Consider the following 23,884-nt stretch of genomic DNA (forward strand, 5'->3'; position numbering starts at 1 on the left):
ATCCATTACTCTGACGTTGGCCCGTCGTCACGGCAACGCATTTCTACTAACCAGAACGGAGTTAAAACAATTGAACAGAATAGGGCTTAAGGTAGCAATATGAGATCGAAACAGTTTAAGTGACTTTGTAATGTAAGCATTCAGCACAGAGAATCATTATATGTGAATATATGGTTGTTTATTAAACTATTCTACTTACAAACGATCGCACATAGACAAACGTACATAAAACACAAATAGACAGAGAACGCGCGAGAGAGAGAGAGTAAGAGAGAGAGAGAGAGAGAGAGAGAGAGAGAGAGTAAGAGAGAGAGAGAGACAGAAAGTGAGTTTGCAAAGGGACAGGAATGAAACGGTTCTGAACATCCTGAAATCGTTTCTTTTATAAAACGCCTTAAACGCAGCTATCTACGTTTGTAGAAAGGACGGATACTTGCAAGCTTGTTGTTGTTGTGCATTGTTCCGTTTGTGTTCAGTTCAGAAAGTCCTTTCCAGTATTGCAGGCCTCATCATCTCCTCCGCTAGGTGAGACCCCCCCCCCCCCCCCCATGGATCTGGGGGGAGGTGCGGGTGACGTGTCTTTGTGTCCCGAAGGCAAGAGCGAGAGAGAGATGAGGGGAGGTTTATAAACCTGTAGGTCGTTCACGCCCACAGTTGGACCTTGTCCAATCCGGTTGATCTGAGTTTTGGAGGGAAGATTGAAAGTCTTTGTCTCTCACAATGGGGTTTCGCATGTGGAAGCTGATTGGTTGTTTGGCCACAAAACTTTCAAAAGTTCAATAATACATATAAAGCAAGGAGTTATTAAGATGCCACAAACATTAACATTTAGGGAATAATAAATGCTGCTCATAGACACCAAACATGATCTATGAATCTTCTCGGTTGACTGAGTGATTCTAAACGTGAGTCTTAGCATGCACAATGATTCACCTATTGCGGATTAATGTTTGAGGCCGACATACATAACAGAAACAACGATATAAGAAAAGGTAACACATTGATATGTGTACATTTCTATATAACTGTATGTGGGACTGTATGTCTGAATAAGGAAAGTGTATCTGCATTTCTGTAAGAGTCTTATCTTGATGGTGGGGGGATGAGTTGGATAGTGAACAAAGGTCTGGCTCATAGCACATAGGTGTTAATCATGGGGGAGAAGTCATTTAAGGAATATAACTAGTTATTTCATGTCTGATTGCCCTCCAGGCACTACAAAATATTGTGAAAATTCTTTGAATATGTGACCCTGGACCACAAAACCAGTCTTAAGTAGCATGGGTATATTTGTAACAATAGCCAAAAATACATAGTACAGGTCAAAATTATTGATTTTTCATTTAAGCTTAAAATCGTTAGGATATTAAGTAAAGACCGTGTTCCATGAAGATATTTTGTAAATTTCTTTTAATTTTTGATTAGTAATATGCATTGCTAAGAACTTCATTTGCACAACTTTCTCAATACTTAGATTTTTTTGCAACCTTTTGATTGCATTTCTTGTTTAAATAGTTGCATAACAGCTAAATATTGTCCTATCCTTACAATAATGACAATTTAGATATTCTTTTGGTTGTATTTAATTATAAAACCCTTTATAATCTATTTAATCTAATTGTCCAAACCATCTTGGATATTAAGACAATTATCGCCAAAATTCACCTTTGCACAGCACAAATGTGGCATTAAGGAATGTATAAAACTGTTTAAATTCAGTTTCACTTTTGCAAACTCCCTTAATAATCATTAAAAACCGTCACTTGCCTTAGTTTATCCCGATCTCACAAACTTACTTTTTAATAATGAAGCTCTGTGCACAATGCAAGCTAATTTTGCTATTAGGTTTGCATTGATTATGCATACAGCATGTAGCCTAAACATCACCACACCAGCTACACGCTACAGATACACTTCATTGATTAAGCCATCAAACTGCGCATCTCAACTGCTCAGCTGAACACAGCAACACAAAGGTTCAGGTGAAATTTATAGTGAGCATCATCAGTTCCCCAGGGTGTCCGACGCAAATGTCGACCCTCTCTGAATCACAGGAAGTGGCCTTATAGTTCTGTTGCCAAGGTGACTGCAGGTGCACAGGCCACCTTGAGGAGAGGTTCTGCAACATTACCTTAATAGCTGGAAGCTAAGCACGCACCACATGGCCACAGTAATGTACTGATTCAGTCATTACACCAGAGCTGCTGGCTCTCAACCGGACAGAGCGCAGGTGTAACAGGGCTTCTGTGCAAGTGCAAAATGCTCCGTACTAAACATTTTGTATATTGTGGGTAGAAGCACAGACAAAGACAGGTTCACTAGTTGTTAGATGTTTGTTTAGGTGAGAAACTGGTCTTACTGGATGTGTACACTCCAAATGTGACCCTGGTCATAAGGGTCAATGTTTGGAAAGTGAGATATATACAACATATTGTATAATGACTAAATAAGCTTTCCATTGACCTATGGTTTGTTAGGATAGGACAATATTTGGCCAAGATACAATTATTTGAAAATCTGGAATCTGAGGATGCAAAAAATTCAAAGGTTTTTAGCCATGCATATTACTAATCAAAAATTAAGTTTTAATACATTTACTGCAGGAAATATACAAAATATCTTCATGGAACATGATCTTTGATCTTTCTTTAACTTTAATACCTTTTTTGCGCAATATCTTGCACAATATTGTATAGCATTATGTAAAGTACTTGTATAGTCTGTCTCAAGTTATTTGTATAGTCAGCTATTTTAGTATATGTATAGTTAGATTACCGTTTCAGTAAGTAAGCTATGTATAGGACTAAACAATTGCTCTTATGTCTGTTGTGTGTTATATTTGTTTATGTAGCACCGTGGTTTTGTAGCAGAATGACAATAAAGCTCTACTTGACTTGACCTTTACCTAAGATTCTAATGATTTTTGGCATTAAAGAAAATTTATCATTTTGACCCATACAATGTATGTTTGGCTATTGCTACAAATATCCCAGGGTCACATATTTCCTAAATGTATAATTAGAAATGCAGAAAAAAAAAGCTCAGAATAAGATATAGTTTTCTTACCGTTGAGGTGAGATGCTCCAAAGCTCTCATTTGAAGAACTGGACTACAAACATCAGATGTTTTCTGTGCATCTTCTTTATAGCTATAGAGCAACGTAAAACACATTTATGTAATCTTAGAAACAGACCATGGTTTATTTATTTGGAAATTTTTTTTCTGGATGAATTATTTAGTTTAAAATGTACTTAAAAATGACATTTGTACATACAATGACAGAAATACACTTTTTCTATGATGAGCTTACAATTCATTTAGACATTTTTGGGGGACATTAAGTCAAATGTCCCAGGATTATACAACTGTCCTGATATCATAATAAAGAAAAAAAAAGGGCTCACTAAAATTATTTTCAGGTTTATAGCATTTAGTGTAGTAGGTATAGTAGTTTTATAATTATTTCTAATTAAACATTTTAACAAAACTGCTATTTTTATTTATCATATTTTTTATAAGTCAAAAGCTTACATACAATTTGCAGAATCTGCAAAATGTACATTTTATTTTACATAAAAGACATTTACATATAGTCAACAAAAGAAAATAATCGTTGAATTTATAAAAATGGCCCTGTTCAAAAGTTTACACCCCCTTGATTCTTAATACTGTGTTGTTACCTGAATGATCAACAGCTGTGTTTTTCTTATTTATTTTAGTTTAGTGATTGTTCATGGGTCTCTTGTTTGTCCTGAACAAGTAAACTGCCTACTGTTCATTAGAAAATCCTTCAGGTCCCACAAATTCAGTTTTTTTGTTTGTTTTTGTTTAGCATTTTTGTGTATTTGAACCCTTTCCAACAATGACTGTTTGATGATGATTGTATTATAAGACCCATCTTTTCACACTGAGGACAAATGAGGGACTCATATGCAACTATTACAGAAGGTTTAAACACTCACTGATGCTCTAGAACATTGGTCTCAAACTCAATTCCTGGAGGGCCACAGCTCTGCACAATTTGGCTCCAACTAGGGCTATCGCGGTTAAAGAATTTCCCTTGCGGTAATTTTGAGTGGCTCAGCAGCGTGATATATATCCGCTGTCAGTTTAGGCTTGTTAAGTGCAAATCTACTGAGCCTCTGTACAAATCAGGTTACCATTACTAACGTATTACTAAATTAATATTCAGTACACATGCATTAACAGTAAAGCGAGAAGGGCAAAACCTTATGTAAAAAGAAAACATGCAAATATCGCGGTTGCTGCGGTTGTTGCATTCCTCTGCGGTTATGCTTGTCAATAGCGCGGTATTGCGATATTGCGGTTATCGCGACAGCCCTAGCTTCAACCCTAATCAGACACACCTGATCCAACTAATCAAGGACTGTATCCGAAATCGTCCCCTATACTATTTGAGGGGACAGCCATTTTAAGTGGTGTTCGAAACCATAGTGGACGTTCCCGAGTGCACTCATTCAATCCCACAATGCACCGCAAAAACGAGTGTACAACCGATGTACGCTCAACAGCTAGAGATAACCCATAATGCCCTGTAAGAGTCGCGCGACCACCTGAATTCCCGCGTCTCGCCAGACGATGGCTGGTTGGAGTTGGCCCTCCAGGAATTGAGTTTGAGACCACTGCTCTAGAAGGAAACACAATGCATTAAGAGCCTTTTGGAATTTGAAGATCAAGGTAAATTGAACTTATTTTGTATTCTGGGAAACATGCAAGAATCTTCTGTAGCTTCTGAAGGGCAGTACTAAATGGAAAAAAAAAAACAGTATATTTAGGCAAAATATGAAAAATGTACACATCTTCATTCTGTGCAAAAGTTTACACCCCTGGCTCTTAATGCATCGTTTTTCCTTCTGGAGTGTTTCAGCTTTCTGTAATAGTTGCATACGAGTCCTTCAGTTGTCCAATGTGTACAATAGATTCTCAAAATGAAACACAAATACCAAGAGTTTCTTTGTACGGCCATCTGGCAACATCACTCTAAGGCAAAACCCGATTTTTTAATGTCACACTAAACTGTTAAAACCACAAACATTGACTATTTTAGACAACAGAGAGGCTGACAACACCGTGCTGTGACTGTGCTGACTAGGACATGAGCAAAACTCCAAAATAAAGTCCCAAATCACAATGCCTTAATCAGGCCATATGGAGGTGCAGACAGAGGGACCTAAAAACAGATCTAAAGATGGACATCCTGCCTAGACGAAGCCATTAGGACAGAACCTGACCGACTTTCCCAGCAGACAGGAAATGATGCGGAGGGACACGACCTATAGCTCAACTTCCATTTACGTCCACTGACCTCCTGATTACGTACTGTTCACTAGCGCTAAATGTCATTGATCTGGGCGAGTGAGGCCAGAGCCGCACCACTCTTTGTGGCTCACAACAGGTCAACAAGCCTCAACACTGAGTACTTTTTCAGTTTTCTACTTGCCCTGCCAATATTTTCACTGTATAATTCTATATTTACATGAACATTTTTATTTAATATATAATAGTTTTTACATTTCGTTTATTTAATTTTTTTTATTTTTTATATTTGACCCTGGACCACAAAACTTAAGTAGCACAGGTGTAGCAATAGCCAAAAATACATTGTACGGGTCAAAGTGATATATTTTTCTTTTATGCCAAAAATCATTAAGATATTAAGTAAAGATCATGTTCCATGAAGATATTTTGTAAATTTCCTACCATAAATATATCAAAACTTAATTTTTTTATTTAATAATATGCATTGTCAAGAACTTAATTTGGACAACTTTAAAGGCGATTTTATCAATTTTTCGATTTTTTTGCAACCTCAGATTCCAGATATTCAAATGTTTATATCTCTATAGCTTTCAGATCAGATGCAGTATAAATCTCAATTTCGAAAAATGTATGAATGTGGTCCAGGGTCACACATTTATTCTATAATGCTTTTTCCACATATACAATTTTTTGTTGCACATTTAAATAAAATGTTACATTTAATTTTTCATTAAGAACTGTATGTAAATTTTACATTGGTCATTTTTAACGCATAATTTTTTCATCTAATATTTTAAATAACATTAAAATAAATATTTATAATACATTTGACAGAATTTTTTTAAAGTTGTGTATTTAAAATAAGTGTTGTTTTATTCATAAATAATTTACATATAAATTTTAGCATTTATAATTTTAATGTATCATTTTTACATTTAACATTTTAATGTTATTTAAAATGTATTACAGAATATTTTTGACAAACAGATTTAAGTTGTAAAATGTAATTAAATTACCTACATTATTTTACATGTAATATATTTTTTTTTTTACATTAAGTAAAATGTATTAACCTCTTTGAGCTATCAATAATGTTTCAAAACTTTGGAAAGATGTTATGAAAGCATAAAAGCACCAACAGAAAGTGCAGAGGCAGTGAGAAAACAGACTGACAGCCTGCATCTTATTCTGACATGTCTGAAGTGATGAGATATGCTTTGACAGACAGTGGAAGGTCAAAAGAGTGCTGTGCAGTGGGGTGACTCTCTGAACAGGTTGGGTATGTCTGAATATGTGAAAGAGAGACAGACAGAGCCTGGAGCAAAATCATTCATCTGTCCTGCCTCACAGGCGTACTCTCACATAGACATCTGCTGGTGAAGTTACTACACTGCAGCTGACGTTACTACATTTGTAAGCTTATGGAAAGATCTTGAATGACTGTACATTAGACTTTTTTCAAAAAGCTCTAAAATCATCCACAAGTGCTGTTCATATCCCAGGTCATTGGTTTTATAAAACATGGTTTGCAGATTATGCCAAGCCCCATTTGCCTATTGTAATTTGTGTTTTAAAGGAACAGTACATCCAAAAACAATTATCAGTTACCCACCCTAATGTCATACCAAACCTGGTGGACTTTGTTCTTTTCTGCAGAATGCAAAATATCTCTAATGTCTCACAGAAGAAACAAAGCCAAAAGCTACTAAAGAGTAACAATGGAATATATGTTATATTATGGATGTTATTTCAAGCTACCATAAAATAGTTAGTTTCTAATTCTTAATAATTTTAACTAATATAAAAAAAAATGGGTATTAAGCATAAATTTACCTGGATGCTGCAGGAATTAAATATTTTCGTAGGCCAGCCCAGAAGATAGAATAACCCTGACCCCTCGAAAGAAAGCCAACAGGACTTTTCCATTGGCTTTTCTGATTATTTCAGAAAATAATGTCTTCACAAATGTGACCCTGAATCACAAAACCAGTCTTAAGTCTTAACAGGCATTTGTAGCAATAGCCAAAAATACATTGTATGGGTCAAGATTTTTTGTTTTGCCAAAAATCATTAGGATATTAAGTAATGATCATGTTCCATGAAGATATTTTGTAAATTTCCTACCGTAAAAATATTAAAACTTAATTTTTGATTAGGTATATGTATTGCTTATTTTATAACATATTTTAGACTAATTTAAAGGCAATTTTCAAGATTTTCAAATAGTAGTATCTCGGCTAAATACTGTCCAATCATAACAAACCATACATCAATTAAAAGCTTATTTAGTTTTCAGATGATGTATAAATTTCAATTACAAAAAATTAGGGATGTAACGGTATCAAAACTTCACGGTACGGTAATACCTCGGTATGAATGGCACGGTACGGTATTTATTGAATCATTTACAGGAAAAACAAAACTAATGAAGAGACACGAAAAAAGTGCCAGAAGTGTTTATTAAACAGTTTACATGAACACTGAACATATCAATGCCATACACATTTGCCATCTATCTGTAAACTTTGAAACAGAAACTTTAGTAACTATTTTAGTAACAAAAAATAATTAAAGCATGTAAAAAACAGTCAAATCAGTTTAGCTGAATGAGTTGTCTGAATCTAGTTGTCTGCTTGAAATAAGATTTTTTTTCTTACCCCATTGACAGATTATTTAGCTTGTTTTAAACAAAAACTCACTTAATTTTGACTTGTTTTTACTAAAGACAAGACAATATTTTTTACTTGTCTAGAAAATCCTTCTTGATTTAATAATATTTAGATATTTTGGCTGGAAACAAGACAAAATTCTAAGTAAGAAAAGCATTTTTTTTGCAGTGCAGTAGGCTCTCATGCCTTTCTTTCGCATTAAATCTTTATTAAAAACAATCCTTTAAAAAACTTTTCTACTTGGACAAGTGCATCTATTATGTTGCCTAGTTTATTTAAAACTGCACCTTTCCTTATTTTAAACCTAGCCAAAAAGCCACGTGTTGACTGTGAAATTTATATGCATTTATGGTACATTTCGGTGTCAATCCATGTTAATTTTTACAGCGAACAATGCACTGTAACATTAATTCAGCGCAGACAGCGCAGCCAAAAATAGACTCGGTCTCGGTGCCGAAACGATCGCTGCACTGCTGCAAAGGCACCGCTTCTAGGACGTACTGCCGGACAGCAACCGCGTGCAGTGTGAACGCTCTAATCCGTTAACATGGGTGCTGAAAAGAATACGTAACGCATACGCACTTCAGACGGAGCAGGTTCGACCATTTCCATCTCTTTTCCTTGCTGCTACAGTCTATAGCGACAACAGACCGCAATGGACGATGGCCACGCCTGGGCTGATGGGAAATGTAGTTCCCGCTACCTCCCGTTCGCTCCATTCGCCTGAGAAAACTTTTCTCAGAAGACCTATTGTTTTATCGAGTCATGCGACCACGATAGTATCGAAAAAATGTGTTATTGCGGTACGACGGTATTTACAATACCGTTACATCCCTACAAAAAATAGATACTTAAGACTGGTTTTGTGGTCCAGGGTCACAAACGTCTTTACAAATAAACACAACTTACATGAAATTTGAAGCCTAAAAGCAATTGGCAGAAATATAAATCTAAATCCAGGCTAAAAACAAACTACACCAGTCACGCGACTTGGGCACCATTAAAGGGATAGTTCTCCCAAAAATGAAAATTCGGTCATTATTTACTCACCCTCATGTCGTTGCAAACCCATAAGACCTTTGTTCATCTTCAGAACACAAATTAAGATAATTTTGAGGACGCCTATGAGCTCTCTGACCCTGCATAAACAGCAAGAGAGTACCATGACGCATTTGTGTTCCGAAGATGAACGATGGTCTTACGGGTTTGGAACGACATGAGGGCAAGTAATTAAAGCATAACTATTGCCAAAATGCAACCTGGGGTGTTTTTTTTTTTTTACTGTAAACGAGACAAACATATATCTAAAAGCATAATTACGACAAACAAGCCATTTTTGAGATTGACCGTGATTTCGTTTTGTGGTCAATGGTGAATGGGAGTACTAGGGGCATAAATTTGACCGCATCAAAATCTATATTTTTACAACACTAAGGAGGCTCGACACACCATGAAACTTTGCTCGAAGTATCGCCTGGGTCTCTACACATGAACTCGAGCATTGAGAACATTGTTTGTGTACACAGAGTTTACTAAAAAGAAAGGTTTTGAACAACTCACTTACACTGTTTGAGTATCGCTCAAAGTTATGCCCCTAGTACTCCCATTCACCGGCCATTGACCACAAAACTAATTCACGGTCAATCTCAAAAACGGCTCGTTTGTCGTAATTATGCTTTTAGATATATGTTTGTCTCGTTTACAGTAAAAAAAAAAAAACAGCCCAGGTTGCATTTTGGCAATAGTTATCCTTTAACAACAGAATTTTCATTTTTGAGTAAACTATCCCTTTAAGATGATGAAACAGGAAGTGCTAAAATGCTAACTTATTTCCAGATTTATGGAATCATTACTAAAAAATTCTGATATTAATTGGAAAACGACCTGGTCAAATCCTTACAAATTTTGTATTTTGAATAAAGTTAAAGAGGTGCATTTCAAAATACTTTACAAAATTTACCCATGTAAAGTAGCTCTCTCTAAATTCATGGACATTGACAATACTTGCAGTTTCTGTAACACACATGTGGAAGACTTGTGTCATTTGTTTTATAATTGTGATTTGTCTCTTAATTTTTGGTCTGATGTTAGTGCCTTTCTATTTCTGCAAAGAAATGTTAATTATATGCTATCTTTAAAAGATGTTATTTGTACTTATTCAAACAAAAGTACAAAATGACTGAGTATGTTGTTAACTTTTACATTTTGCAAGGTAAATATTATATTCATAAACAGAAATTTTGAACTATTGTTTAGTTGTTTGTTTTATTATTTTTTTTCTGTGGTTATTAGTTTATTTTGTCTGTCTTTTTTTCTCTTCTTATTCACTGCTTTACAGTTTAAGACTGCTCTTATATTTCGTGTGTCTGAATTTACATTTCAATATTTTTGTAATGCTCAATCATTCTTCTTTAATAAAAACAAAAGTAAAATTCTAATTTGAATTGAGAAAAGTAACAAGCAATTCAGAGAAAATCATAAAAGTGTAAATTTTTACCTGATAATTGAATGAACTTTATAGGCCTTAAAGGAGGACAGATTTATGAAAGGCGGTAGAAAAATTCTTAATTTAACCAATATTAGGCCTACTTCTTAAATTTCCTAATTTAATCCGATTGTGCATTCGCTTGATGGAGAAAGTGTTAAAAGCAGCTTGAACTGATGGCAATATCTATGGACTTTTAGGGTTAGTTCACTCAAAAAGGAAAATTCTGTCATTAATTGCTCACCCTCATGTCATTCCAAACCCGTAAGATCTTTGTTCAACTTCAGAACACAAATTAAGATATTTTTGATGAAATCCAAGAGCTTTCTGACCCTACATAGACAGCTATGTAACTAGTATGTTCAAGACCCTGAAAGGCAGTGAGGTGATTGTTAAAATAGTGGTTTAACCGTAACTTAAACCAATCGTGTTTGCTTCATAACATTACGGATGAACCACTGATGTCACATGGATTATTTCAAAGATGTCCTTACTACTTTCTGGGCCTTGAACGTATTAACTATGTTGCTGTCTATGCAGGGTCAGAAAGTTCTCGGATTTCATCAAAAAAGAAGATGAACAAAGGTCTTACGAGTTTGGAACGACATGAGGGAGAGTAATTAATGACAGAATTTTCTTTTTTTGGATGATCTATCCCTTTAAGGTAATCAGCTTACCTAGATAGTTGTTTTTATTGTTGTCCTGTAATTTCAGAATGTTACTGAGAAGTAGAATAAAAACACCTGTATAAAATATGTACTAGACATCAGTTATGATCATTTTTGGTATCTCATTTAAAGGCATCTCAGAAACAACACAATCACAATCAGATTACATAAAAGATGTTTTTGCGCATAACCCACATTTACTAAATTCTACTTCCTGTCAATCTAATTCAAATTTCAATTCACTTCAAACACTCATGGACTGAAACACAGCCAATTCTTACGTTTCTGAAGTTTGCCCAATTCAGACCTCCAGTTGAGGTCCACTTGGAGAAGCGCTGATCACAGCTGACATAGTAATTAAAAGCCTGTTTTGTACATGTTTAGCTCTGCTAAGGTAATCAGTAAAGGTTGTTGTCAGGTCCAGGCACGTTCTGTTAGTGCTGGATGGTAAATTAAAAGCTATTAAGTTTTATAATCCTGTGGGACAAGATACTTAATGACCTTCGACCTATGAAAAAACACTATCATTAAGCCTTATGTGTAAACGTGTGCTCACCGTTTCTGGCTTCCACCGCGAAGCTGCACGTATGGGACCAGCTGTAGCAGCAGATGTACTGCACTCGGCCAGTTGACCTGATTTCTGAAATCACAGCTCTGGGCCTCACATTCCTCAAAGGTGAACTGGTACAAAGACCTGGAGTCCTCAAATGCATTGTTCTGCTCCACTGGACACAACAGGGGAACATCTGGGTTTAATATCTGACCCTAAGCAATCTAGACAAAGCCTATGTTGATTTTTCTAACGGGCAACACATAGGAAGCCGGCGGCTTTGTAGATTCAAAATGCATGTAGTGCTTATAACATAATCAGTCATTCAAACACAGCATATGCTTGGGCGTCCGTTCCAATCATTCACAGTTACAGTATATCTATGCACCTGAAAGCAGAATGCCCATGTCCAAGAGAATGTTCCAGATTTTGGAAGCTATTGCTCTGTTCTGGATAAATTCACAACGATCCATCAGCCATTCCACCAGCTCCAGACCGATATACGTCCTCCTGAGAATATGCCAGACAAAAACAGGAAAACGATTCATAGGTTAATTTTACCAAATAAAATAAAACAATTGACTTTCACTGTGTTTCCTTGTTTATCCTAAACAGTTAAAGGTTGTATCAGCGATTTCTAGCCTGAAACATAAAGTGTCAAATTCAGCTGACCTTTCATCACGATCCGCTCGCTGCCTGCCCCATAAATTGTCTGTGAAAAAACCGTGTCTCTCTGGTCAGCCTAGGGTCCGAGATATGCCAAAAAAACAATCGGCACTACCAACCTTTCCACACATAAACAAACAGTGTTCCAACCAATCAGCGTCAGGGGTTTGGTGTTGTGGACTTTCGCTCCGCCTCCCTCACATCCCAGCACCAGTAGGAAAGTCCACAACACCAAACCCCTGACGCTGATTGGTTGGAACACGGTTTGTTTATCTGTGGTTATAGTTGATAGCGCCGATTGTTTTTTTGGCATATCTCGGACCCTAGGCTGACCAGAGAGACGCGTTTTTTTCACAGACAATTTATGGGGCAGGCAGCGAGCGGATCGTGAAGAAAGGTCAGCTGAAATTGACACTTTATGTTTTAGGCTAGAAATCGCTGATACAACCTTTAAACTGTCCGCTGTTCTTCAGAAAAACCCATTAGGTCTGACAAATTTGTTTGTTTTCCAGCATTTGTGTCTTTGAACCCCTGTGACTCACTGTGATTTTGAGATCCATCTTTTTCACACTGAGGGACTCATATGCAACTATTACAGAAGGTTCAAATGCACATTGATGCTCCAGAAGGGAAAGCCATGCATTAAGAGCCAGGGGGTGAAAACTTTTTGAATTTAAAAATCAGGGTAAATTTAACTTATTTTGTCTGCTGGGAAACATACAACCATCTTTTGTAGCCTCTGAAAGGCAGTATTAAATGACAAATTATGACATTTAGGCAATTACATTCTGTTCAAAAGTTTTCACCCCCCCCCCCCAGCTCTTAATGCATGTTTTTTTCCTTCTAGAGCATCAGTGAGCATTTGAACCTTCTGTAAAACTCAACTTATTAACTCGGGGGGAGTTGGAGAATGAGCCTATTTCCAAAAAAAGTGGAGTGTTCCTTTAATGTTACAGAATCAGATTTAAGTTTTTTTTTAGAAGTTTGCCTCGATTTCTAATAATTTTATATGCATTGTATATAAAATAGTAACATTTTAAGTAATATTCACTTTCAATTCAGTGAAAGATTATTATTTTTTAATTTAAGCAAATGCGGTTTAAGCGTTAATACCCCAAGGGTCAAACTTTATTGCTATAGCTATCAGTCTTTGGTGTGAACTGCCCTTGAGGCTATATTTTATCTATAACTAATAAAACATACATTATTGCAATAAATCCTACCTGATGATTCTTGCCAGTTTAATGTGTGCTTTCCAGTTATCCTGGCCATTGGATAAGAAAGCATTCCTCAGAGCTCGGCTGGCACAAGGTACATTATTCATGCAAGCCTTCACAACACAGAGAACATTCTTAAATCATGATAAAGCTGATATATTTTGACTACAGTATATAATCTGATAACATTGTCAGGACAGAAACAAGAACAAAATCCTAAACACTATTTACTCAAAACATACAGAACATAAACCATGTAAAATCCTCTTCATGTGCTTCCCATGATTTGTTTTTAACAATCCCAACCTCCCAGTTGGTTAGAAAGCTGTTTCTTAACAGTTATATAACCTAAAACAAGTGCTGACACCAACTCCATTCTATCCATCAAATATTGTTAACCACAAAACAACCTGATTTTCAAGTCACTGAAGGGCCCAGAGCAATAACAGGAGGTAAATGTCTGCTGATATACCTTGTGTCTAGTCTGTCCTGCATTTGTACAGCAGATGGATTCAGATGGCGGCTTCTGAGATATAATCTAACAGAGAGAGAAAGAGGTTAAGCATTTTAAAAAAAAAACAATACAGCTCTTTGTCCTGAGACAATACACTCTGTCTGCTGTTTCTTATCTGCGATGACGATTACATAAAACATCTATTCATATCAACAACATGTCTGGGTTCTCCAATTCTTGAAAAAACTTTTCTTTTTTTTTACAAAATGTCAGTTGGTTGGAAGGTCAGACTGGTTGAAACATCTCCTTAACAGTGATAAGAACTGTGAGAATGTATGAATTGTGAGATATACAGGTAGCTGACAGCATGGTGTCTCCAAAGAAACCACAGTTGAACAAAGCCAAGCAGACTGTAGTGAAAGTCTGATGCCCATTACTCATTGTGTATTTTAGCTAATTGACTCGCGGCTTGTTGGGAAAACACACGGTGAAGTCATTTTTGTTGTCAGTGTAAACAGAAGCTCTAACCCCCATGTCTAGAATTTGGTGAAACCACCATAAAAGACAGGGGCCATTTATTAAAGAAACACTCCCCCCCGAGTTAATAAGTTGAGTTTTACCATTTTGAAATCCATTCGGCCGTTCTCCTGTTCTGACGATTCCTAAATTAGACCAATAGCATCGCGTTCAAAAATGACCAACGAGTTTCGATATTTGTCCCATTTAAAACTTGACTCTTCTAATAGGATTCAATGATCTATGCTAAGCTATGCTAAAAGTGATATCGCCAGAACAGGAGAACGGCTAAATGGATTTCAAAACGGTAAAACTCAACCTATTAACTCGGGGGGAGTTGGAGAATGAGCCTATTTCCAACAAAAGTGGAGTGTTCCTTTAATACTATTACATAATGCAGAGATCAGCCACATGTGAGGAACTGAAAGATGTTTTAATTTTTATTCTTTGTCATACAATAAAATTGTGACAAATCAAATCATTATTATTTTGTACTACTTTACTAAAAATTACAAAATTAATTCTGCTTTAAGAAGAGTAGTGCTCTGAGGAAAACATGCAAAATATAACATTGAAATTATTTTATAAAAATATTTTTGTAATATTTATTTGCATAATTATTTGCATTACATTACATATTAGTATTTGGGCAGTTAAAATTACATTTTAAGCAGTGTCCTGTGTGTACGTGACATTCTGTACTTCTGAAACATTACTATACTAAAACTAAAACTAATTATAATATATACACTGATGCTTAAAATCAGGGATCTGTACGATTTTTAATGTTTTAAAGAAGTCTTTTCTGTTCATCAAGGCTGCATTTATTTGATTAAAAATACAGAAAAAAGTAATATTCTGAAATATTACTGCAATTTAAAATAGTGTTTAATATACTTTTTAAAAATGTAATCCTGTGATGCAAAGCTGAATTGTCAGCACCATTACACCAATTTTCTGTGTCACGTGATCCTTCAGAAATCATTCTAATAACTAATTTATTGATTTCATTATTAAAAATAAACAGTTGAAACAGTTGTGTTGCTTAATAGATTTTGGAACCTGTGACTGTTTTTTTTTTTCAAAACTCTTTGATGGATAGAAAGTTAAAAAGAAGAGCATTTATGAAAAATAAAAATCTTTTGTAACAATTTATTTGCTATCACTTTATTCAATTTAACACATATATATACACATTTCTTTCAAAAAAAAAAAAGAATAAGAATTTACTGATCACAGACTTTGAAATGGTAGTTTATATTATTAGAAAAGATTTTGATTTTAAGTAAATGCTGTTCTTTTTAAGTTTTCATTCATTAAAGAATCCTAAAATCCTAAGTTTTGCAGATTCCAACTAAATATTAAACAGCATAACTGTTTTCAACATTGATAATAAATCAGCGTATTACAAAGATTTCTGAAGGATTGTGTGACACTCGTACTGGAGTGATAATGTTGAAAGTTCGGTTTTTCATCACATTTTAAAAATTATTCACATACTGTAGGAAAAGGTTATTTTATATTGAAATAATATTCCACTATATTACTGTTTTTTCTGGATTTTTGATAAGAAAATGCAGCCTTAATGAGCAAAAGAAACGATACAAATCTTACTGATCCTAAATTTTTGAACAGCGGTGTATATTTTTTTCTAATTTCTTTATGTTTATTAATACAATCAGTTTTATGACTGACTTTTAATGGATGCATAATCAAAGCAGAATATTTGTGTGTACACTACTATGTGCGCATAAATACCACTGTTCAAACGTTTAGAGTCAGTAAGATTTTTTATGAGAAATTAACACTTTTATTCAGACTTCTACATTGTTGTAAATTCTATATCAAACAAATCACATTCTTCTCAATTTTCTAGGAATCCTGGCAAAATTACGGTTTCCATAAAATATTAAACAACAGAACTGTTTTCAGCAATGACAATACTATGAAATGTTTACTGAGCTTCAAATAAGCATTTTAGAATGATTTCCGAAGAATTATGTGACACTACAGACATGGCTAATGGCTCCTAAAAAATTCAGTTTTGCTATCAAAGGAATAAATTGCATTTCTAAATATATAATATAATAGATATATAGAATATTTTACAGTATTACTTTTTACTGTACTGTTTCTTGATGAAACAAAAGCATAAAAACTTTAAAAAAGACCCTACAAAGAAATTCTGGTGTACATAAATAATTATACATACAATATTTGATCAATTTACCAATTTTTTCAGTGGTCTCATTGTAATGAGACTACATATAAAATATCTGAAACATCTTCTAGCACTGACAATGTCTTTGTGTTGCAGAAACATTCACCTCATTCAAGGTTTAAAATCTCACCCAACTGGTTTAACTTTAGCCAATCTCATATTACAGACTGTCCAATGAAATTAATTACTTCAGCTGTTCTCAAAGACACTGTTGCAGCAATTTACAAAACAAACATTAAACAAATACTACACGTAAATGTCTCAACCCAAGCACACAAGTACAATACGTGCAATTGCAGACAGTTTAGAAACACACTTACAACTTCCAGGTTCTTTTTAAACTGAGAGCCATTCTTCAGTAAGAGAGGAGGATCAGGTCTGCTCCTGTGATCTTCAAAGATTTTTCTTAAGAGACCCTTAACAGAAACAGTCGGACTCTCGTCCACCATTTCAAGACCAGGACAAATCAGCACAGCTTGGAAGTGAAAAGCTCCGATTCCCACATAGAAATCAGGTACGATGTTGACCAACAGATGTACAGATGAAATAGTCGTCTATAACCATAAAAGCTACATGGCTCGATTACACACAGCAGACATCGTGACAATGGCAGACACGTGAGTAAACATAGGTGTGTGGGGCTGAGAAAGGTAACATGTCACGTGACCTGAGTGGGCCGTACCTATGAGATCACTGATAACTGTGGTCAGTGTTCACCTGAATTTAATTATTGATGCTATTATTATTTTGTTGTTGTTAGTGCATATGCCACTATGGTAAACGGATAATTTTGCAAAAGAGTATCCCGTTATAACCTTATTTGAAAATGATGATCCAGAGTATAAATGGCATTACCTTCAAAAGTACGGTACTAGAAAACGACATTTACAATATGCATGTTTTTGTATAATCCTCTCTGTTAGCGATTAATCACGCTTGAAATGAAACATTAATTATTAAGGTAGAACTGATATATTATGCATTATTTACAGCGTGAAAGATAAATACTACGTCATTATAGTCTGTATTCGACTTGAAAAAATAAAAATAAAAAATGACCAAGAGTTTATTAATCACTCAGAGAGGGTATAATTTAAAACTACATCAAAACTGGAAATTGGCGCTGCACAAAGACTCAAACGTCATATTTTTTTCGCGTGACTAGTTGTTCTAAATGTAGATTGTGACTTCATAAATCGAAGGTGAAACATTCTGCAACTCTCATTTTGCAGGTAAATCACGATAGCGATGGGTCAACGTAGCTCTCGTTGCAAAGAGGCAGAAAATGATTTTGGGCGTGTGTACAATTTCCATCATGGTGCAACGCCATCTTTCACCAGTTTGGTGATAGCACATCCAGCAAGTGTTGGAGAGAAGGATGTAGGAGGGAAAAGGAAAAATAGAAAGGAGGAGGACACCTTTAAAAAGAAAAAGAGGTTCAGGTTGTGGAGGTGGACCTCTTGTTGGAGAGCTGGTCAAAAATACAGCAGGAAGACCAGGTCAGCTCAGGGTGAGGATGAGGCTCAGGGTAGTGGTGGAGCAGCGGTAGCATCTAGAAGTCATCGTGATGGTGAATGCAATGTTTTAAGAATATGTACAAGGATCTAACAAGTGAAATAATATTTAACAATGTTTTGGTTTATATCATTCCTCTCATTAGATCAGTTCATCTGTTCTGTAGAGAACCACACTCATCAAGAGCCTTCAAGCAGTGACCCTCAAGCCTCTCCTGTAGTAGAGGTGCATCTAGCTGTTCATCCTGATGCTGATGTCCTCCGATCTCCCCTGTGGAGCGACAATGTCACTCAGACTCCAGTCAATACTGTACCAGACCTGAGCGTTGAGATCGCCCAGACTCCCGTCAATACTGTATCAGACCTGAGCGCTGACATTGCCCAGACTCCAGTCCTTTGTACCGCATCTGATTGGAGTATCGATGCTGACTTGACTCCAGATTTCACCACATGGAACTGGAGGGCTGATGTCACCCAGACTCCAGTTCGCACCATGTCAGATTGGAGCATTGACATCACTCAGACTCCAGTTCGGCACACCGCTTCCAACTGGAGCATCGACGTCTCCCAGACTCCAGTCCGGACCGCTTCTGACTGGAACGCAGATGTCACCCAGACTCTACGCACTGTGTCAAATTGGAGTCCTGATGTCACCCAGACTCCGGTTCAACACATTGATTCCAGCTGGAGCACAGATGTCGCCCAGACTCCAGTCTGCACCACTTCCGATTGGAGCACTGGTGTAACCCAGACCCCAACATGCGTGTCAAATTGGAGCAATGGCGTTGATAATACTCCAGTTCGGCACACCAATTCTGACTGGAGCATCAACGTCAACCAGACTCCAGACCTCACTGTTTCTGATTGGAGCACTGATGTTCCCCAGACTCTAAGACACACTGCATCAGACTGGAGTATCGATGTCATCCAGACTTCACTTAGTCCCATAGAGGTCTCTGTGTCACCTTTAACAAGACAGCTGGAGAACTGTGGAAAAATTAAAACTGAAGGCAAGTTTACTGCCACAATAGCACAGCTTTTGATACTATAGTAGTCAACATTTGAAGTGGATCAAAAAAAAGTTGATCAAAGTTGTCCTAAGACAAAGGATAAATGGATATTGTTTTGGTTTTAGGACAACTTTGATGAAATGTTTTGATCCACCTAATATGTATATCACCTGTATATCAAGCCGATTTAATGCGACTTGCTAAATGTCACCCTGCAAAACACTGCATCAATGCTTAATATTTGAACTAACCTTTTTTTTCGTTTAATAGTCATCAATTCATGCCACTATGTGATCGGCGACATGCTGGGCGAAGGGACCTTTGGAGCCGTGTATGAGGGGAGTCGTTTGCAGGATGGCTTTAAGGTTTTAATTATTTTACGTACAATATCTAGCTAATAGATTGCTTTATTAATAACTGTAAACCGTTCTAACACCCTGTGTTTTTTATTTTATTTTATTTATTAGGTAGCCGTGAAATATGTTACAAAAACAGAGAATGTGGAATACATCAGTATCGTAAGTAGGCTGTGTCTATTCACTTTAAAACATCTCACATTACTATCCACCTTATTTTTGCTGGAAGAGCGGGAACGGCCATTTGTAAATTGTATGAGTCTGGCTTCTGGTTTCATCTGAGTCCAGCTATTTTTGGCTGTACAAAACATACCTGTCAAGTATCCCGTTTTGGCCGGGAAAGTCCCGTAATTTACCCTTCTTTCCCGCCGTCCTCCCGTATTAGTATTTTCCCGTAAATCTCCCTTATTTTAACCTGCGTTATTAAAAAAAAAAAAATCTGAGCTCTGTCACTAGCCTCGCGATAACTGCCACCTGCAGTAGCCTGTATGATATTGCAAATTGGTGTGTCTCACCATATTATTTTAATGTATTATATTAATTATGAACACACTGGTTTGTAGTGCAAACAGTTTAACTGTTTACTGCACATTGTTATTCTTGTTATTTCCCTATAGCGGCTAACGAACCAGAAGTCTTTGCCCATACTTTGCCCATAGGCTTACTTCTGCTATATCATCGTTTTGTGAAATACCTAACCTAATTAGGTAATCCAAATCCAGCTAACCATCATAAAAATTATATATTTCCTATAGCTGGGTCATTCCAAGCCCCTCCCACTAGAGGTTGCATTGCTCATCCTTGCCAACAGAGGCTCCAGCATTCCAGAAATAATCCAGCTGCTGGATTGGCAAGACCGGCATGACCATTATATTATGGTGATGGAGTGCCCCTCGCCCTGCGAAGACCTGTTTACTTTTGCAGAACTCCATGGAGGCAGCATCGATGAAGCCTTAGCTCGTGGCATAATGCGTCAGGCAACACAGGCTGCCTATATGTGTTGCCACCGTGGCGTTCTACACGCCGATATCAAACTTGAAAATCTGCTCATCAATATGGAGACCCATGAAGTCAAGCTAATAGACTTTGGGTGTGGTGACCTCCTAAAGAAATCGGCCTACAAGATATTTACCGGTATGTATAGTCAGTTGATGTGAATCATAAAACACCAAATACTAATGGACAGCTAGAAGAAAAAATGCTGTGGAATTGCAAAAGATGTTTTAAAATCTCCATTTTCCAGGCACTGATCAGTATTGCCCCCCAGAGTATATAGAGAAGGGCGAGTTCAATGGGAAGCCAGCAACAGTCTGGTCTCTTGGTGTTCTCTTGTTCGCATTGGTGTGTGGGGATTATCCAAACACTGATGACTTCAACAAGATCAATGCAAACAACTTCTCTAAAGCTGGCTTGTCAGATGGTGAGCTTTCATGACAATGAAGAAAGCAAATTGTATGTGAAATGTGAAGTTTAAAGTAATAATCAGACATTCTTCATAGAATGCTGCCAGTTGATTAGTTCTTGTCTTCACCGAGAGCCAGAGCAGCGGCTTCGATTAAGTGAAATTCTTCTCCATGACTGGTTCAAGGTACTAAGCTTACGGGCAGCTAAGACTGTAGACATTAGCTTAGGAAACATTCTTCTGAAAATCTGATTTTTTGTTTGTTTTAGGTCACAGACCTGGAGGACCTGAAAACAGTGTAAAGAAATGGACCCCTGGAGTTGCTTTTCAGTTGTGGCCCCAGTTCCCAAACTCTCTATCATGACCCCAGAGGTTCCCTGCCCTAGCCCCAACATGTTCCTTTCAATGTTGTCTCAGAGGTTGAACCTCATCAAATCTAGTGCCTGTCTTCTCCCTCCACATCCCGAGATGTTCCAGTCTATTTGGCCCTAGTCTTAGCCAGTTCCCAGGGCAGCCCTGGTTCCAGGGCATAAGGAATCTTGCCCCATGGCCAGTTCCAAAGCCCCCTGTCTTTGACATCCTTGTACCACAGCTTCCTATCTTGGGAGCTGGCTTCCTGGGTCCCAGAGGATTGTGTCAGTCAGTGTGTCAAGTCTGTACTCTTTAGCAACATCATGAAAATTCTTGTGAAAGTAAATGTCTTAGCTCCCTTCCATGGCTACCCTAGAGAGAACAGTTGTGGCACAGCCAGAAGTCGGAACCCAAGCTGGGTCCTTTTCTTGGTGTGCCTATGTTTCTGTCTCTAAGGTTTCCTGTGAGAGCCATCTCAGATGTTCATGGAATGGCACAAGGGTTTCAACTGTCATGGACAGCTTGGTCCCCAAGATCCTGTTTATGCCACTCTGATCTCAGAGCTGCATTTATACCTGCCCTTGTTTATGTAATTACCCCAGTCAAAACAATGTTCCTAATTGGCTTAGTTCATGAGATCCCTTTCTTAGACTGACCAATTTTCACAGCTTCCCATCCAGCCATCCCCCATCCATGTTGTTGTCACTAGTCATCCTTATAGGTTCCTGTTATTGACCTTGCCAAACAATGTTAAAAAGACAGCACATGCTGGTTATGTATGTTTTGAAGCTTGGGTTGGGTTAAGCTGGTCATGAGGTTGGTTTAAGCTAAGAACAGCTAAGGACCAGCTTAAACCAGCAGTTAGCTTCAAAACATACTTAACCAGCATATGCTTTTTTTTCAACAGGAAAGCCATGCCCATGGTCTCCTCTGTCTCAGAGGTCACTGTTTCTATTTGTTTCAGGCCACTCTAGACCAAGTGTTTCCTTCCACTCATATTTTAGTGTCAGGACCACCTGAGATGTTCCTGTCACTTCATTTTGAGCTCTGTAACTAGAATGGCATGGGGCCATCCCAGTTCTAGATATCCCTATCCCAACCCACCACAGTCACAGAGCTCCCTCTACAGTACCAGAGGTCACTGTCACTGCCTCATAGTTTCTTTTCAAGGAACAATCCATAGCCCAAGGCCTTCCCTGTCCAGTCACTGCCATCTTTACAGCCAGCATTCAAAGTGACCCTGTCTTCAGCTGCCCTGATCTTCATTCAAAATAAATAATACAATATGCATCTATTAAACTGGCTTTTTTCATAGTCACAATATTTTTAATAATCTGCCGGTAAGTATGTTTATAGAGGTAAGTACAAGTTTACTATGTGATGCCATGCAAAAAAGATACCAAAACAAACCTTCAGGATGAGGCTCTGATTTTGATTCCAGTCCTACTCTGGATATGCATATTTGGTAAAAAAAGATATATTAACAGTTCCGACATTAAAACATTCTTCTTTGGAAGTTTTGAATTGAGAATTGGTAAAATCAAACATAGGAATATCCATGTAATGAGGTCATTTTTAGTAATGGACCAGGAAGTAAATATTGATGATCAGTGGCATTTAAGCATCATGTATGTGCATCTTCTTGTTTGGAGTCTTTAGTAGCATCTGGTGGACAAAGGCCAGAATTACAGACCTTCTCATTAGGCCCTTTTAGGTATTTGGTTGATGATTTTTTTTATTTTTTTTTTCTCTCTGGAATCTAGATTTTGTTTTCAAATTTGTGTTAAAATATATTTCTTACAAATGTATTCTTTATATTTCTGTTTGTGTCATAAACATGTATCTTACATTAAATAAAAATAAAAAAACATTAAAAACATGTTCATTATATAGAAGAGGTCATTCATTGTCTCACTCACACACACACACACACAGATAGATAGATAGACAGATAGTATTCATTTCAACAGCGATTCCTCTCTGAAAGCAGTTTTATTAGTTGTCATTGAACTGTCTGACACTTAAAGGGTCCTCAAACAACATTTAACATAACCCATCAGCAGTAAAAATGATCTGTGAAATAAAATGTTTCATTATCCATAAAATATATTATTAATACAACTAAAACAGATGCAATGCAGTCTGAGTACTGTACTGTACGTATATGTTAACCAAATATGTTACTTCTATTACCATCAACAAATAAGTTCAAGCTAGAGTTCAGAACATAACAGTTAAGCGCTGAGGTATAGGATTCTGTCTTCATCCACTTTGAACTCAAAAGAAACACTCAGTTGAAGTAGTCAGTTAAAAGACCTTGACATGATACTTATATAAACGGGGAACGGATACATTAAAGTCCAGAGTCTTGTTAAAACTTATGGATTTTTCACTTGAAAAGTTAGGGATAAATCTAAAAGATTAATCAGTCAGTCAAAAGCACAAATAATAAAATAGCTATTCCCCTTATATGCTGTAAAAATCAGCTTGTGTTTTTTGGACGAGATTTGTAGTTTGTGTGCTGA

The 23,884-nt window shown here is 36.7% G+C and overlaps 2 protein-coding genes across 2 annotated transcripts; one reads left to right on the forward strand and one right to left on the reverse strand.

The window, feature by feature from the left end:
* Nucleotides 1-1,944: 1,944 nt before the first annotated feature.
* rapgef5b (Rap guanine nucleotide exchange factor (GEF) 5b) lies at nucleotides 1,945-17,313 on the reverse strand. Its single transcript, XM_073847858.1, has 7 exons — nucleotides 17,047-17,313; nucleotides 14,008-14,073; nucleotides 13,542-13,648; nucleotides 12,041-12,162; nucleotides 11,659-11,827; nucleotides 3,067-3,148; nucleotides 1,945-1,956 (listed from the first exon to the last, which is right to left on the reverse strand). Exons 1-7 carry the CDS (start codon nucleotides 17,173-17,175, stop codon nucleotides 1,945-1,947), a joined length of 687 nt encoding a protein of 228 aa, XP_073703959.1. The 5' UTR covers nucleotides 17,176-17,313.
* Nucleotides 17,314-17,974: 661 nt separating this feature from the next.
* Nucleotides 17,975-21,310, forward strand: LOC141343264 (uncharacterized). Its single transcript, XM_073847859.1, has 9 exons — nucleotides 17,975-18,296; nucleotides 18,387-18,817; nucleotides 19,082-19,250; nucleotides 19,521-19,615; nucleotides 19,718-19,768; nucleotides 20,362-20,740; nucleotides 20,850-21,026; nucleotides 21,106-21,194; nucleotides 21,278-21,310. Exons 1-9 carry the CDS (start codon nucleotides 17,975-17,977, stop codon nucleotides 21,308-21,310), a joined length of 1,746 nt encoding a protein of 581 aa, XP_073703960.1.
* The last annotated feature ends 2,574 nt before the right edge of the window (nucleotides 21,311-23,884 follow it).

Source organism: Garra rufa, chromosome 9 (assembly GCF_049309525.1).
Source record: "Garra rufa chromosome 9, GarRuf1.0, whole genome shotgun sequence".
Lineage (NCBI taxonomy): Eukaryota > Metazoa > Chordata > Actinopteri > Cypriniformes > Cyprinidae > Garra > Garra rufa.

Bases quoted from the DNA above. Each gene is read 5' to 3' on its own strand.
- LOC141343264 (XM_073847859.1), top strand. From the start codon at position 17,975: ATGGGTCAACGTAGCTCTCGTTGCAAAGAGGCAGAAAATGATTTTGGG. The intron at 18,297-18,386 runs GTGAATGCAATG...TCCTCTCATTAG, and splicing joins ATCTAGAAGTCATCGTGATG to ATCAGTTCATCTGTTCTGTA. The intron at 21,027-21,105 runs GTGAGCTTTCAT...CATTCTTCATAG, and splicing joins TAAAGCTGGCTTGTCAGATG to AATGCTGCCAGTTGATTAGT.
- rapgef5b (XM_073847858.1), bottom strand. From the start codon at position 17,175: ATGGTGGACGAGAGTCCGACTGTTTCTGTTAAGGGTCTCTTAAGAAAA. The intron at 12,163-13,541 runs GTAGGATTTATT...GCATATTCTCAG, and splicing joins AAACTGGCAAGAATCATCAG to GAGGACGTATATCGGTCTGG. The intron at 11,828-12,040 runs GTGCATAGATAT...TGTTGTGTCCAG, and splicing joins CATGGGCATTCTGCTTTCAG to TGGAGCAGAACAATGCATTT.